The sequence below is a fragment of the Delphinus delphis genome, chromosome 3 (genome assembly GCF_949987515.2).
Source record: "Delphinus delphis chromosome 3, mDelDel1.2, whole genome shotgun sequence".
Lineage (NCBI taxonomy): Eukaryota > Metazoa > Chordata > Mammalia > Artiodactyla > Delphinidae > Delphinus > Delphinus delphis.
Genome location: NC_082685.1, coordinates 172,219,436 through 172,235,261, shown reverse-complemented (window position 1 = coordinate 172,235,261; position 15,826 = coordinate 172,219,436). Strand labels below are relative to the sequence as shown.

The window sequence follows — 15,826 nt, the reverse complement described above, 5'->3', positions numbered from 1 at the left end:
CCCTCCCCCCACGTTTCGGGGAGGCGGCCGCTCACCTGGGCTTGCGCCGGCTGCGTACTCTGCTTGGTCACGACAATGAGGACCCAGGACAAGCCCGAGCAGAGGGGATCCCGGGGGCGCAGGGCCCGCCTCACCGGCCCCGCCGCCTCCGTCCTCCTGGGGCGGGTCCCCCGTGGTGCCCCCGCCGGGCACCCAGCCCGGAGGTCACCGGGCGCCCTCGCTGCGCAGCGGTGGCTGCCGGGCCATGTGGGAGGGGCCCCCCGACGGTCAGGTGTCCTGGGCCACGCCGGCCGGGAGGGCAGGACCCACACCTGCTGTCTCCGGGCAGGAGCGCTCAGGCCTCGTTCACCTTTCACCTGCTCTAACGGACGGGCAGGGCTGGGCCGTCAGCTGTGTAGTCAAACAGAAACGGCCTGGAGGCCACGCGATTAACACTCCCCACCACCAGCAGAGCTGGCTCCCCGCCTCGCGCACAGGTGGGGCTTTCGGCCTGCTCGTTTCACGCAGCAGGGGCGCCGCCGGTGGGGCTCACTGCGCAGAGATCACAGCCTGACGCGGTCCAAGGTCACAGCCCCCCGCAAGCCCGGGACCCCCGGACCCCTAGTGTCCAGCCGGGCGGGCGCAGTGGGTAGGGAGGCCCTGCCAGGCTGGGAGGTCCCTCAGAGCCCAGCCACCTTGTATGTGACTCACCCCTCTCGTCACCGAGGAAGGAGACTGATTCGGTTATAAAACAAGGATCCTTCAGCCAGTAAACCCACGGGACACCATGGCCGGGACACGTCCAACCGGCGGGGGTGCCCGTGTGCTGGGGACGCCCGAGAACGGCCACACTGCGGACGCGGCACCAGGAAAGAGGGGCCGAAGGTGCCCGGGGCCCGAGGGGACAGGAGGGAACTGGGGGTGACGCGCAGAAACAGCTGACGACCACGCAGGACACGACCACAGCACCGCCCCACACGCCGGCATGGGGAGGGCGGGCGCCCGCGCGCGCAGAGCTGCCCGCCAGGGAGTCCGGAGCCTGGGACAGGTGACCCCCAGCCCGCTCACAGCTGGTGAGTTCAAACAGCCCGGGGGCCGCGGGCAGGTACCACATGGCCCGAGCGCCGGCCGCTCGGTTTACGGCCCCTTGGCCTCTGGCTCCACCACCAGCTCTGGACTGCCGACGTGCACGCACACCCGAGTTTTGCTTTTCCAGGACACAGCAGCCAGGTGCCGTAACTAACCTTTTTAAGCCTTTACGATGTACATTTACTGGCCGCCCCTGCAGCGCGGGCAGCGGCAGGCTGAGTAGGAGGACAGAGCGGCACCGGGCGCTGGCTGAAAAGGAGGCGCCCACAAAGCCAGGATCCACTCGTTCCAAAGGCTGGGGCGGGGGTGCTGCAGAAAAGAGAGGCTTCACGGCAGAACCTGACGGACACCCCAGGGCTGAGCCCCGGTGCCGATGAGAATTCACGTTCCCTCTGGGGCCTCCCGTTAAACCCACACCCCGCCGAGCCGCGAGAAAACCATCAGACAGATGCCAGTCGACGGCACCTGCAACACACCTGGCCAGCAACCCTCAGAACTGCCCAGATCACAAAAACTAGGAAGCTCTGAGACACCGTCACAGCCTAGGAGTGGCCTGTTCAAAGCCCCCACCCGTGCTCCCGGCGCCCCCCGCGCTCGAGGAGCCCGAGGAAGCCAGCGCTTCAGGGGTGGCTCCCAGCGCGGCCCAGCCAGGCCTTAGTGTCCACCCACCTGCTGGTCTCCCTCCAGGTTCTAAAGAAAGTTCCAGGAACCTGCAGCACCTTTTGAACACGGCACACCAAGCCCACCGCCCCCAGGGGCCGGGGCGGCATCCTGCCCTGGGCTCCCAGGATGACTGGCCAGCAAGGCCGGACCAGACCAGGCCCAGGACCCAGAGCTGCAGACCAGCCTCGGCCCAAGGCCACTGAGGAGCCCCCCCAGAAACGGGCGGAACAGCGGGTGCCTGGCAGTGAGAGCCCAAGGCCCGGGGAGCAACCGTGGCCAGGAAGGGGCGAAGTGGGCAGGGCAGCCCTCCTCCTCCCCGTGAGGGGAGGCAGCAGCGAGCTTCGCATGAGGCCGTGTGTCTCGTGTCATCACGGGCGTCCTGAGAAGCCCCCGCGCCCGCAAGCGCCGGCCACACGTCCAAGCGGACCCTCCCCATCCGGTGCAGGCCTGACGCAGCTCAGAGCGCCGCTGCCTCCACCAGCCCGCGCGCCCGGCCCTCGGAGACACACGGCCCCCCGCCGAGGCGGCCTCTGCTCTTTCCACCCGTCCTCGATCTGCTTCTCCCACATCCGTTTTGATGCCCGGTTTCTGGCTCCATGAAATGCAAACTTAACCCTGAGTAAACGTGGTGGTCACCAGGGACAGCGTGGGACCTGGTGCTCTGGACGAGGGGGCGGGAACAGGAAGCCACCAGGAGAGGCGCGTGCGTCCTCAGCATCGAGCGAACGCAGCAGGGCCTTCGGGGCGGGAGGGGACGGCCCAGGCCAGAGAGGCAGGCGGGACGGGGGCGCCAGCTCGGGGGCCAAGTGGAGCCCGGCAGGCCCGGACCCAGTGGTCAGAGCCCCAACCCCACTGAGGGTCCCGAGTGCAGCGTCCTCCGTCTCTGGTCACAGCCTCCGCCAGCCCCGCTGCAACCTCTGCGCACAAGCCCTCCCCTCCCAGTGCGCCAGCCTCCCCCATACCCTCAGCCCCGGGCCAGCGTTCGGGATTTCTACCACCGTCTCTTTCTCTTCGGGAAGAGCTCCCAGGGGAGGAGCAGAGAGTGACCTCTGAGGCTCAGAGCCAGAGGCGTTCCCGAGGGTCAGCTGGGCCGGGCCTGCACCGAGGCACGGGCAGCGGGCGGCCCGCAGTCCTGCCCTGGGGCCGCGGGGCCACCTCCCACCTGCCAACCTAACAGTGCGTCCGACTGGCCGGCCCCCGAGGCTGCATCCCCTTCCAAGTGGTTCAGCACTGCAGCGGAGTTTTTAGGTTCCACGACCCTCGGGGTTAACTAATGCCCTCTGGCCCTTGCCCCCTGCCCTCCGTGCTTTGCAGCCAGGATCAATGCTGGATCTGAAATCCAGCGCCCTGGCCACCTGGGCCAGTGGACTCCCCGAGGGGCACAGCCTGAGAAGAAACCGTTTGGCGTTCAAGCCAGAAAAAAAGGAAATGCTTGAGGTCGAGAGCTCCCGTGCTTTCACAGCAAGTTTCTGGCTAAAACAGAAACCCGTTCTCTGGCGAAGACAGGGGAAACACTGACAGGACAGGAACCACCCACAGCCCGGCCAGCGGGACGCGGCCCCTCGCCGGGGCACCTCCCAACGTCCTCTCCTGGAGGGCTGCCTGGGCCTCCCACCCAGGCCTCTGGAGCGAGAACTGCCTGCCCACAGGCGAGAGCCCAGAGGGCAGGAGGTGGATGTGCCCCTGCCCCTCGGACCTCCATGGGCCCTTGCCCAACCCTCAGGCGTGGCCTGCGGGGGCACCTTGCCGGCTGGAGGCCCAGACGTCCAGAGATGCTACTTCCCAAGGGCCTCGCCAGGTGACCCTGTGCGCCTGGCCCCCAGCTGCCCCCACCAAGCACAGACCCCGCTGCCTGGGGCCGGAAGCAGCACCGTCCAGGCCCAGGACCACGGGCACGCGGGTGGCGGCAGGCCGGCTCCGCCCTACCCGAGAGTGCTGTACGTGTGTGCCGGCACCTGGAACCCAGCACCTGGCGGGGCGCGGCGGGTGTCCGCTGGGAGAGGCGGGCAAGGCCGGATCACAGCACCTCTGCGAGGCCTTCCGGAAATGACACAGCCCTCACTTCTGGGAGCACCCTGCCACCAGCGCCCCCCGTGACACCAGGTCCCAGCCAAAATCAGAAGCAGGTGGCACAACCGAGGGGAAAGAGCCTGCCTGGCCCAGACGTGCCCCTGCGCCCGCTAAGCTGCCCCTGCCGTGCCCCCTGCGCCCGCTAAGCTGCCCCTGCCGTGCCCCCTGCGCCCGCTAAGCTGCCCCCGCCACCCCGCGCCCGGGGGAGGGTTCTCCCGGGCGACCCCAAGGACCGGGGTGCTCGCACACAAGGACTCAGGAAGGCTGCGGGCACTGGAGGGACACAGCCGCCCTTCAACCCGGACCAAGGTCACGGCCACCGCCCCGGTGTCCGCTGCTCCAGCCAAGGGCTTCGGCCCAGCCATCGGGCCAAAGACACCAGCTCTGGCTGGCACCTTCTCCTCAAACCTGACACTCGCACAGTCGAGACAACAAGGAAAGTACCGGGATTCTCGGCTACTAAGAGGCAAGAACACAGAGGAACCAGCCAGCCACACACGTTAACACACGTGTGCAAGCACACAGAGGCACACGGGGCACGGCTGTGGGCCACGGCTCTGTGAGCTGCTCCCCCAGAACAGTAAGTGTTTCAGGGACTTCCCGCCCGTCCAAAGGACCTGCCCTCCCAGGCTGGACGCGCTCCCTCCTGGGCGGCGTGGGCCTCCGGTGGACTCGGGGACCCGGCTCCCCGCCACCCCTCGGGGTCTGCTGCCGATCCGACCTCTCCCTCCTCGGGAGCTGGCAGTCGTGATCCCAGCCTGGGGGTGGGGGGAAGGGCTCAGGACGGCAGGGCCGGCCCAGCCGGGGCAAAGGCGGGAGGTGGGCAGCCGGGAGCCCCACCAGCCTCCCGGGGCGGCTCCCGTTACCGACTCAGGCTCCTGCCGGGCTGCGGCCAAGACCCTCCATCAGAGGGAAGAGGAAACCCAAGAACCACCCGGCGCGTCTCTCCTCTGATATCAGCGCCACAGGCTCCCTCCCCAGTGACCGTCCCGAGAGCCTCCCTGAGAACCCAGGCCTGACCCGTGGGCACCGTGACCAGATGGGGCCCAGGACACGGCCACCTCTGGGACAGGCCGGCTCCAGGAGAGGGAGACAGGCACACGGAGAACCCCCAGGACGGCGCGGGGCCTGCACAAGGCCTCCCCATCACCCTGGGGGGGCGTCCCGCTCACGTGGACTCGTGGGGTGCCCCCGCCTCGCAGACGGCGCCAGGCCACAGGCACACGCGGACGCCCAGACGGGCTCAGCTGCAGGGCGGCTGCAGGCCGCTTAGACGGGAAGCAGTTCTGGCTGCGAGCAGTAAACGCAGGCCCAGGAGCCCAACACCCAGCAGAGACCCCAGCGCCACAGGCACAGGGAGCCAGGGACTGCCCGAGAGCAGCCCTGAGCACAGGGAACTCACAGCTGGTCACGGGGCCCACCCAAGCCTCAGGAAGCTCAGAAACAGAGCTTCCCTCTCCTCCCCGATTGTGTTCTCAAAGAGAGAACCGCCCCAGGAAAGAAAGAGGAAACAAACCCAGCCCAGGGCCCCAGGGCCTTGCCGCTGAGCCTGGCCAGAGGCGCGGGCAGCGAGGCCACGCAGACCTGGCACCCACACTTCACCCCCTTCCCGGCCAGGAGCACGGCCCTGCAAACCCGCCCAGCCACAGGGGCACCTGGACAGGGCCCCTCACCAGCGCCCCCGGCACAGGGCTCCAGGGCCGACACGGCGCCGGGGGCCACAGACGGAGGAGCGGCCATGGATCGGGGGACCGGGGCGCCTCATTCTCCGGCTGGTCCTGCTGAAGCTGCAGGCTTATCTGCACAGACCAGACCTCTGCTCTGAAGCGGGAGTTCCCGCTTTCTCATAAAAGCAAGGTGTAACCCTTTGTGCTCTGCTCTCTGTGCCGGGCGGCCCTGCCCCAGGGTCCCCCAGAAGGGAGCCCAGGGCAGCCACCCGCTGGAGCCCGGACGGCCCCTGACCGTCACCCTGACTGGCCTAACACTCCCAGAGCCACTTGCAGACGCCTGCTCCCCGCCAGCAGCGCTGCTGCAAAGCGACTACGAGAGGGACGCCCCCAAAAGGCACCTGGCTGCGCGCACGGCAGCTGACACTCACGCCAAACACCAGCCTCTGCCCTCCAGCCTCACGCGCCCAGCAATGCCCAGCCCTTCAGGGGGTAACGGGAGACTCCCAGAGACCAGCCAGCAGCACCGTCTTCCCATCCACCTGTGCCTCCAATGTCCGCCCCGAGCATGACCACAGTCCCGCTGCTGTGCCCCGAGGACACTGGCCCTGGGAAGGAACCCCCGGCCCAAGGCCACCCACCGCCCAGGGCAGGAGCCCGGGCCAACCCAGTCAGGTGCCAGGACCTGCTCGGGTCCGCTCAGGACTGTGGCCACAGGCCTGCTGAGCAGAGGCCTCCCTCCACGGCCTGGTCTCCCGGGGGCAGGGAAAGGACAGCTCCCTCGCCTACGGGGTCCGACCTGGCAGACGCCCCTGGCCATCCCGGCTGCCCCCTGCTCAGTCTGTGATGCCCTGAGCTGCAGTAAATCAAGACCCTGGGTGACCTGGGCCCACACAAGGCCCCTCCCCCTCTCTAGGCAGGTCCCTCCTCCAGCGGCCCCGCGAGAACTCCCCCCCACCACCGCCAAGCGGAGAGTAAGCCCGCTGCCCACCTCCAAGCAAGGGACACGTGGGATCAATTATTTGAAAACAACGGGGTCCGCGCGGAGACCATGGGCTGCGGGGCCATTCTGGTTCTGAAGCCCTGGCCATGTGACCGTCCGGCCAGAGGGGCCTCTGAGCTGCAGGCTCTCTGTGCGGTGGGGGCCCCGTGTCACTGGGAGCTGCTCTGCCCAGGTGGGGCCACCTGCCCCCGTTCATAAGGTGGTTGTGGCCTCAGGCGCGGAGCGGCTGGCCCTGCAGACAGACCCCCTCTGCTCGTGTAGCCACCTCCAGTGACATGGGCACTCTCGTGGGCCTGGCCGCACAAGGGGACCGGTGGGATTCAGCCTGTCCATGTGCAACAAGGACCAGCAGCAGCCTGTCCCCCGAAATTCAGCCCCCGGGATGGGACGGGGTGAGCCGTCCTGAGACAGGCCCCCCGGGGCAACGAGTCAGGGTCTGACGCCATGGGGCGCTGAGCTGGCCCAGGGGGATTCCACAGAAGGGTGGCATGGAGCCAGCTGGGGCGGGGCTGTCCTGCCGCGCGCACGCGCGCGCGTGTCTGTGTGCATCTGGGAGGACTGGTGGGAGGACTGCCTGGTGTGTGTGTCCTGGGCGGCCCCTGGCAGAGCGGAGCCGTGGGCTTGGCTGGGCTCTCTGTTAGGCAAGGAGAGGGCCCCAGCGGCCAGCAGGGCTTACGTGCGCCGAGCGTCCTGGGGCACGCTAACTGCCTCTCTGCCCGGCGCCTCCTGGGGGCTGGGGGGCAGTGGGATTCCCCGCTGGTTGGTGATGCCCTGTGCGCTGCTGGAGAATGGGGGACCCCTCCTCGCCCTGGGGCCCCGGGAGACACACGGCACCGCCCACTCTTCCCTCGGTGGATGGGGTGCAACCGACTTTCAGGGGTCAGCCCTTCGGACAGCCTGCGCCGCCTGCCCTTCCTGCTCAGACGTCCCCCGCGCCAGCATGACGCATCCCTTCCTTCCTGGACCCAGTGGCGGAGCAACGCTCGAGGCTCTGTCTCGGGCCCACTCTCCGGCCGCACTCACGTCCCAGCGCCCAGGGCCTCGGCTTTGTGCTCTGACCACCCCAGCGGCAGCAGACCCTCGAGGGCAGCGGGCACACGCATCGGCACACATCCCGCTCCCCGTGACCCATGAGCCCCGCAGGACGAAGGTGATGCTCCCAGGGCTGCCTGGGTCAGTGGCTGGGGGCGCGGGTCCCCTTCACAGGGGGCAAGAGAAGACCCCCGGGTGACCCACGGGACCTGAGCGGCAGAGCATGAAATCACGGGAAAGGAATCCAGAAAGAGGAACAAGGAAGGAAGAGGAAGCCCCAGCAGAGCTGTGGGCAGCTCCCGGGAGGAACCGGCAGGAACAGCGGCCCTCCAGGGCCCAGCCCACGGGCCTGCGGTGGGGGGCAGTGTGGTCGGGGCCACCCCTCTGGGGGTGCACGTGGACCCCCCCACCTCACTGCCCGCAGGCCACCTTCCCACCCCTAAAGCACCAACTGTGGGCCTGCCGAGCGGACACGGCCAAGGTCAAAATAGCAGGGGCAGTTCAAGGTCAACACGTGGTATTGGCCACCGCAGCCTGATGAGGCCCAGAGCCTCCGACAGCCAGGAAACGGGCCCCGGCTTCACAGGCTGACAACGGGGCTCCCCGGCAGGCCCAGCCTGGAAACAGGGACCGAAGGCAGCCCAGGCGGCCGCCCCGTGTCACAGGCTCACCGCCTAGGCCGTCAGCCTCAGGCCAGGCACAACCAAGGCCGGTCCCACCAAGCTCTGGGTCAGCCAGGTGGGCCTGCAGACGTGAGCGCGGGCCCCCCTCACCTCCCTCCCACCCTCATCCTGGCGTCCCACGCTCCCTATTCCCACGACAGCCCCAGGTACGCCTCGGGAGGGTATCCCCAAGCCTGCTTCACCAGCACCACCGGGAGGCCCACCCAGAAAGCCAGGTGCCTCCCTGGAGGTTCTAAGGCTGGCCACGGAGTCAGGAAGGAACTTCAGTGACTGCGATGAGCAGGTGTGGCACAAACTGGACCACAGGGTAAGGGCCCCGCACGCGGGTCTTCAAAGGGGCTCCACGCAGCGGTTCCGGCTCCCGCAGGACTGTCCCACCAATGAGCAGGGCGTGGGGCTGCGTCCCAGGCTCCCCGTCACGCTGGCGTCACAGGGCCTCTCCGGGCACCGACTGGTCTGACGGCTTGCGTTAAAACTCAGAACCCAGCTGAGCAGACCCCGAAAGGCAACAGCACGCCTGCCTGTGACCCCGTAGCGGGCTCCGGCCAGTTTCCCAACGCCTTCTGCGGCTGTCTCTCTAAGGGAGCACGAGGACGAGCGAAGAACACAGGCTTCCCAGGTTGAAGTTCTGCGCCAGCTCGTCTAAGTGTCACAGGTGCAGCTCAGACCCTAAAGGGTTTGTTGAAAAGCATGCAGGACGCCCACACTTAGCGTTTGCCGTCCCTCCCGCCTCTGAGAGCACACAGGCAAGGCGGGTTCCAGACGAGCCGGGAGAGGGATTAGAGCTGAGAAAGCAAGAGCCTTGGACTGAGGGCAGCTGGGGGCTCGAGGCCAGCCGGGCAGGCGACACCACGGCCCTCCTGGCAGCCCTGAGCGCAGGCCCAGGGGCACCGAGCTTACAGAGAGCCACCGAGGCCCGTCCGAGAAGGAGCCGGCAGGCAGGGGCCGCACACCCGGGAGGGCAGAGGGTCCCCGAGGACACGACGGCTCCTGGTGGCTGGTGAAACGCCGCTCGCCCAGAAAGGCCACACCGGGACGCGCTAACCGGAGGCGCAGTGAGAGAAAGGCTGGGCTTATGGACTCTGCCTTCAAGTCCGGCCTGGTTCCGGCCTCTGTGCCCACTCCCACACCCACACCCACACCCACGTGCAGAGGAAAGCCGGCGGGCACCCGAGGGGTGGGGCGGGACCCTGCCGACCCGCCCCTGCCCACTAGGACGGCGTGCTGCCCCCAGGGGGTGCCCGGCCTCTCCTGCCAGGCCGCAGAACCTGTGGCCTCCACTGACCTCGCCCCTTTTCCTGCCTGGAGCAGGATACCTCTTCCCCAACCCTCCATTTCTAGAGGGGTGCTGAGCCCCAGATGAAGCAGCGGACTCAGGATGACCAACCTATCAGCTGCAGAGACGCCCGGGCCTGGAGCCCAAATGATGGAGGAACAGGCCTGGGGATGCCTCGCACCAACAGAAAGTGAAAGTGCCAGAGACCTCCTGATCCCAGGAGCGAAGTGGGCAAGGAGGACCCTCAGCCTGAGTGCAGCTCCCCCCCGCCCCGGCAGGGACCTGCAGTCCTTCCTGCTCAAGACCCCCCGGAGTGCCGGCCTGTCCCTGGTCAGCCGGGCTTATCTGACTGGCGGCCCTTTGCCCCACCGCCCGAGAGCACAGACGAGCAAAGCAGAGGTGGCTGGGAAGGAAGCAGCCAGGCGCTCCTGCCCCGAGGAGCCTTACCACGGGTGGGGACCCCACCGGGTCACCGGGCCTGGGGGGCCTGGCAACTCTCGGAGGAAGAGCCCCTCCTCGGTCTCCACAGCTACCCAGGGCGTCTCACACCTCCCCAGGGGCCCACCCCGAGCGGGAGAAAGGTGCTTCCTAGGCCCCGGGGGGGGGCATGGGGGCGCAGCAGAGGAGGGCCCACCGCCCCTGAAGCCCTCGCCCAGCGCCTCCACCACTAAGCCTGGAGAGGGGGCTCGGCAGGCAGGAGTCGGGGGCGGTGAGACGGGAACCACAGAAGCAGGCAAAGCGGTGGAAACTAGTGAGGAGTGAGAGGAAGGCGCGGGCTGGGAATCGGGGAGGGGGAGCGGAGAGCAGCCCCACACCCCTTCCTCGGGCGACGTCCCGGGCCCAGGTCGCCCCCCCTCCCTGCCACCCATGCCACCCCCTCCGCCGCGGCCTCCCTCCCCTCCCCCTCCTCCCACCCCACCCCCTCCCTCCAGGGCCGCCCCCTCCTCCCTCCCCTCCCTCCCCTCCCCTCCCCTCCCCTCTCCTTCCCACCGGCCGCCAGCCCCGCGCAGCCCGGCCTCCGCCTTTGTCCCGCGGGCAGGTGCGGCCGCGCTCACCCTGGCTCGGGCAGTTGGGCTCACCGCCCTCGGGGGGGCCCGGCGCCTCAGTCTGCTCGGGACCCTCATCCTGGCCGCCGTCCGGCCGCGCCTCCACAGGCACCACGGTGAAGTTGGTGGGCATGGCTCACCCGGCGCCCCGGCCACGCCGCGCGCTCCCGCCGACGAGGCCGGACTAGGGCGCAGGGGCGGGGTCAGCGCGGTCCGCCCCCGCCCCGCCCCGCCCCACGTGACCGCACCTGGCTTCCCCGCGAGCCCTGGAAAAGTTTGCGCTCGGTGGGCCGGGGCGGGGCTCCTTCCGCTGAGGACCCGCCCCCAGCCTGCGTCCGGGCGCTGCCCGCGCCCCCGGACCCCCAGTGCCGCCCCGCCCCCAGCGGCTGACTTTCGGTTCCTGCACAGCCCGCTCCCCCGCTGCCCCAGGCAGGCCTCTGGCCGGTCTGTCCCCCTTGCCCCCGCCCGCATGGCCATCCCCCTGCCCGCAACTGTACCCCCCTCCGCCCTCACTGTCCCGCTCACCCCGAGAGTGGGACTGTCCACCCCGGCCGAGATCTGATCTCCCCTCCCCTCCCCCTTGCCTGACTGAGGCTCACCGAGCGCTTCGTTTAGGGAAGCGCTTCCAACTGAAGGGAGCCACGGTTAGCAGGGCGCCGGGTCCACAACGGACACAACCGCGAAGCCACAAGTCACCAGGGCTCTGCGGCAGGACCCCGCCCACCGGGGTCCCCAGGCCCATCCCTGCCGGCTCGGGGGAGACCTCCCCTGCCCCCACCCCACTAGGTTCTGTCTGGGGAGGCCCCCGGGAAAGGAAGCTTGTAGGCTAGAGCAGGGAAGGCACAAGGTGGGACTCCACACCCAAGCCAGGCACTCCCCAGGATGCCACCTGCCTTGTAACCTGCCATCACCTGGTAGTTTCTTAAAGACACAGGAAATCTGTGGCCAAGTGTCCATCAAAGAGAAATTAGCCCCCAAAGTTGTAGCATTTAGGTGCAGTGAATCACCCCAAAACAGTTTTACAAAAATAAGGCAGAAATACAGGTGGTGTGGGCAGAAACGGTCACGACGTACTGTAGCAGAATAATCCGCCGCTCTGACCCTGTTTGAAGGTGCACGTGAGTTTCTATGAAGACGGGGGAGGCCCATGCCTGTCTCTGGGCAGGGATCGCAGGGAAGCGCCTTTCCCTGCACTGTGCTCTGTCAGCGACCAATCGCAGAAAATCAAAACCCGAAAAGCCGCCGCCTCCAGGCAGGGGGCCCAGGCTCCCACCTCTGTCCCGGGTTCCTGGCAGAAGGGGGCCTGGCCCCCCGGGAGTGCTCCCCTGTCAGCAGCCCCACCCAGGAGCACACCAGCCTCCTGAGGCGGGGGTGCCCTTGGCCTGGGCCACGGTCACAGCCCACCTTGCACCCAGGGGGGGTCTGCAGGCCCGCGGAAGGGGCGGCAGTGTCGGACGTTAGAGATCAGGGCTGCGATGGTGCTGGGTGGCGTCAGCAGCTCTCCAGGTCAACAGCGTGGAAGGTGGGGAAAGGGCCGCCCCCAAAGGACGGGAGCGCTTCCAGATGTCCTTCGGTGAGGGACCAGCTCCATGGGGAAGGTGGGGGCGCCGCCCCGGGGGCAGCACGGAAACAGATGTGGCGCTGAAGGGGGTGGGCGGAGCACAGACCCCCTCCCTGACGTTGCCCACAAGGACCCCATGTCTGACCCCCATGTGGTGGCTCAGAGATGGGCTGTGGCCTCTTCCCTGGACCTGCGGCCCTCTGCGCAGGGGACCCCGGCCCCCGCACACCCTTCCGGACAGCAAGTCCCAGCCTGGAAAGATGAGGCTGCAGCTGAACCTTGGGCAGCAAAGTCGGAGGACCAAACACAGGCTCTGAACAGGAAAGGAGATGCCCCCCCAACCCCTGCCGACGACCCTCGGCCTCTAGCCTCGGTCTCCTCATCTGTAAAATGAAGGGGCTGGACTTGCTGATGAGCTCCCGTGGTCACCAACACAGCTGGACGAAGCTGAGACCCCCGGTCTGTGGGGAGGCTGGCAGCCCCCTGCCCTCGGGGCTCTGCCGATGAAACCTCAACCCCCACTGCCCCCCAGAGGTGGCAGTAACTTGGGGTGGCAGTCAGTACTGAACTTGCAGAAGCCTTTGTCGGTGACCCTGCATCCAGCTCCCCACTGTGACCCCCTCTGTGGCCCCAAGTCCAGGACCCCCACCGTGGGCCCCGGCTGTGCTGACCCAAGGCCCACCCACGCAGAAGCCCTGCGGCCAGGCTGCCTGCCCAGGACCTAACTGGCCCTGGGTTCTGCAGAACAATGGCCTGGCCCCTGAATCACGTCATTGTCACCTGAGAAGCAAAGGAAACCCAGCCCTCAGCAGGTGAAAGGCCTGAGGGGTGGATGGGACGGCAAGGGCAGATGTCAAGGACATCACCGGGCTGAGTGCATGTCCTTGCACTATTCTTGCGCTTTTCTGTACGTTTGGAATTTTTCAAAATAAAATAATTTTATAATTCTAGGTAAATAAACTTCCTTGTTTCACTACACGTAAAATGGATAAACGACAAGGACCTACTGTATAGCACAAGGAAGTATACTCAGTATCTTGTAATAAACTTTAATGGAAAAGAATCTGAAGAAGAATATAGATATGTGTAACTGAATCACTTTGCTGTACACCTGAAGTTCACACAAGTTTGTAAATCAACTAGACTTCAATTAAAACAACAAAATAAACAGAAGTTCCTTGTTTCTAAGTGACACGCAGCCGTATCTTGAAACTCGGTCTCCACACCCTCCTTTCCTCCTGCCCCCAGCTGGCCCCGCTCTGCCTGTCCCTAGCTCAGGACGTCATGTGCCTGGTGGCTGGGTGTCCCACTCTTGGTGCCGCGATGCCCCAGGCTTGCCCACCCTGCCCCTCCGCCTCCGGGATCGGGGTGCGCACACAGGAGCAGGCAGCACCTGCCCCAAAAGTCCCTGTCGGGTGGCATCTGAAGATGTGCAGGTGGGACCCCCACCAGCACCCCCCCCCTCGCCGAGAGACCTTGCTGGGCGGAGGAAAGGAAGTGACGTTAAAAGAACACACAGGTAGGAAGCACAGGGCTGAGCACTAGAGGGCAGGGATCCAGTCATAAGGCCCACCCTCTGGGAGACCCCACTGGGCCTTCCGGGGCATCTCCTGGGGGTGGGGGATGGGGGATGGGGGTGGGGTAAGGGGATGGGGAATGGGGTGGGGGATGGGTGGGGTAGGTGTTGGGGGATGGGGGATGGGGGTGGGGTAGGGGGATGGGGGATGGGTGGGGCAAGGGTGGGGTAGGTGTGGGGGGATGGGGTGGGGTAGGAGGGTGGGGTAGGGTAGGGGGATGGGGTGGGGTAGGTGGATGGGGGGATGGGGTGGGGTAGGGGGGTGGGAGATGGGGTGGGGTAGGGGATGGGGGGATGGGATGGGGTGGGGTGGGGTGGGGTGGGGGGCACAGCCCTGGGAACCCGGTTTTGCCCGAGTTCCCCCAGGAGGACCCAGAGCCCCTTGACAAAAGAGAGAAGCCCCCACCCTGAGAAACCTTTCCCTGTAACCTGAGGAGTTTGCAAAGAGCTTTCCAAAAACCGCAGGGAAGGAACGCAGGCCAGCTCAGCAGAACCGCGAGCGACCCGGCCAGGCCCAGCAGGACTCGCGACAGTCACCCCATGGAATGTTCTGACAACCGGACAAACTCAATCACCAACCAGGGCCAAAGAAGGCTGCTCTGGGCATGACTGGTCTCGGGGAGTCTCCTGCCGGAGACTGGGGTCTTCCCACCAGGAAAGTGAGAGTGGGTCCGGGAGGAGGTGGGACATGGTCCAGGACAGGCCAGAGAGGACTTGGGGGAGTCGCCGGCTACAGGCTGACCCCAGACAGCCGCACTCAGAATGAACTGAGCTGAAACCCCAAAGACGCCGACCGTTCCTGGGGGTTCTCCCCGGTGCGCCTGGGCAGCTGGCGAGCCTCGGCCTGGCTTACGGGAAGAGAGTCGGGGTCCGACCAGTCGTGGGAGGGACAGGGAGAGAGGCAGGCCCGGCTCCCGGGAACCCCGCAGCCTCGGTGATCAGAGCCCTATTGTTTTAATTCTCAAAAAAAGGAAGTGGTGGCTCCCCGTTGCCAGAGGAGAGCACGGCAGACCTCCCCGCTGGCGGACGGACGGTCTGGAAGAGGGTGGAGCTGCATTTTATAACTGGGCCAGCAAGGAGGGCCCTGACCCATTTTTGTGAAACCGAAGTCTGGTATGTGAAAATTCAACCTGGGAAAGCACAAGTGCTCCTAACCTGAGACCATAGGTGCTGGAGGCGAAGACGCGCTAGGCGAGCTTAAAGAATTCGTTCTCTGATTCGCAGGACATGTGAAGTCTCACCGGTGACGCTGAAGGAAGCACCACTGACAACACAGCATTTTTCAGGCAACTGGGATCGGGGATGCAAAGGCCAGACCCATGGTCACCGCTGCCACCTTCCCCAACCCTGTCCTGGGGGCCACAGCCGGAGCCCAGACGCCCGGGGCGGTCGCCAGCACCCCACGGTGCTCCCCAGAACCCCCGAGGACCGTCAGCTCCATGGAAACTCTGGGAGCAGGCGCACGCCTCCGCTTGGCAATGTGCGCGTGTGAAACCGTCTCCCGTCCACTCCTGTCCACATACAGCTATCACGCTGCCCGTCTCGCCCATGGTCAAGTGCGCCAGGGCCCCGGCAGCCAGTCCCAGCCTCAGGAACAGCCGGGACTCTCAGGGCATCAGGGGTCCAGGCCGCGTGTCTCACCCACCCTGCCATCTCCGCGCCAGCCCCCAGCCCCCTGGGCTCCCCTGCCTCACACCCCCAGGCCCGAGATGGCTCAGGGCGCCGGCAGGGGTCCTCCCACCCTTCCCCAGGAGGCCACATCTCAGGGTGCAGGGCAGGGACACAGCCACCCCCTCTGGACTCCCCAAGAGTTCCAGGATGGGCGGCATGGGCTGGCCCCGGCTTCCTGTGCCAGGACGAGGCAGGGGCTGGGGGGACAGGAGCACCCAGCTTCAAGCTCTAGTGCTTCTGACCTCCCTTCAGGCCCAACGGCTCCCCTTTGCTGCTCTGTCTTCCCTCCAAAATCCTGTCCCCCGCAGCCTGGCACACGTGCAGGCGGTTCCCAGCCTTGCGTTCCCACTAAAAGCCGTCAGGTTCCACCACGTGGCACTGGTGTCGACTTGGGGCCTTTCTGCTGACGTGGTGGCCAGGCTCCCCCTTTCACCCTTCTGAGTGCCGTGGGTCTCTCTGGGGCTGCAGTGAGCCTGGCCTCCTGGCAGGCTCCCAGGGCACCCTGTGGGG

At 66.8% G+C, this 15,826-nt stretch overlaps 1 protein-coding gene across 3 annotated transcripts in view; it reads right to left on the bottom strand.

The window, feature by feature from the left end:
* Window positions 1-10,673, bottom strand: part of SLC12A7 (solute carrier family 12 member 7) — a 42,340-nt gene extending 31,667 nt beyond the window's left edge. For 2 of the 3 annotated variants that reach the window (XM_060009703.1, XM_060009704.1), the window contains exon 1: window positions 10,518-10,673. In XM_060009703.1, coding sequence (XP_059865686.1) covers window positions 10,518-10,641 — 124 coding nt within the window. In that variant the 5' untranslated portion in view covers window positions 10,642-10,673. Of the gene's footprint in view, window positions 1-1,223; window positions 1,251-10,517 lie in introns of those variants that run through there. The other variant, XM_060009705.1, reaches the window with a different exon arrangement.
* Window positions 10,674-15,826: the final 5,153 nt, after the last annotated feature.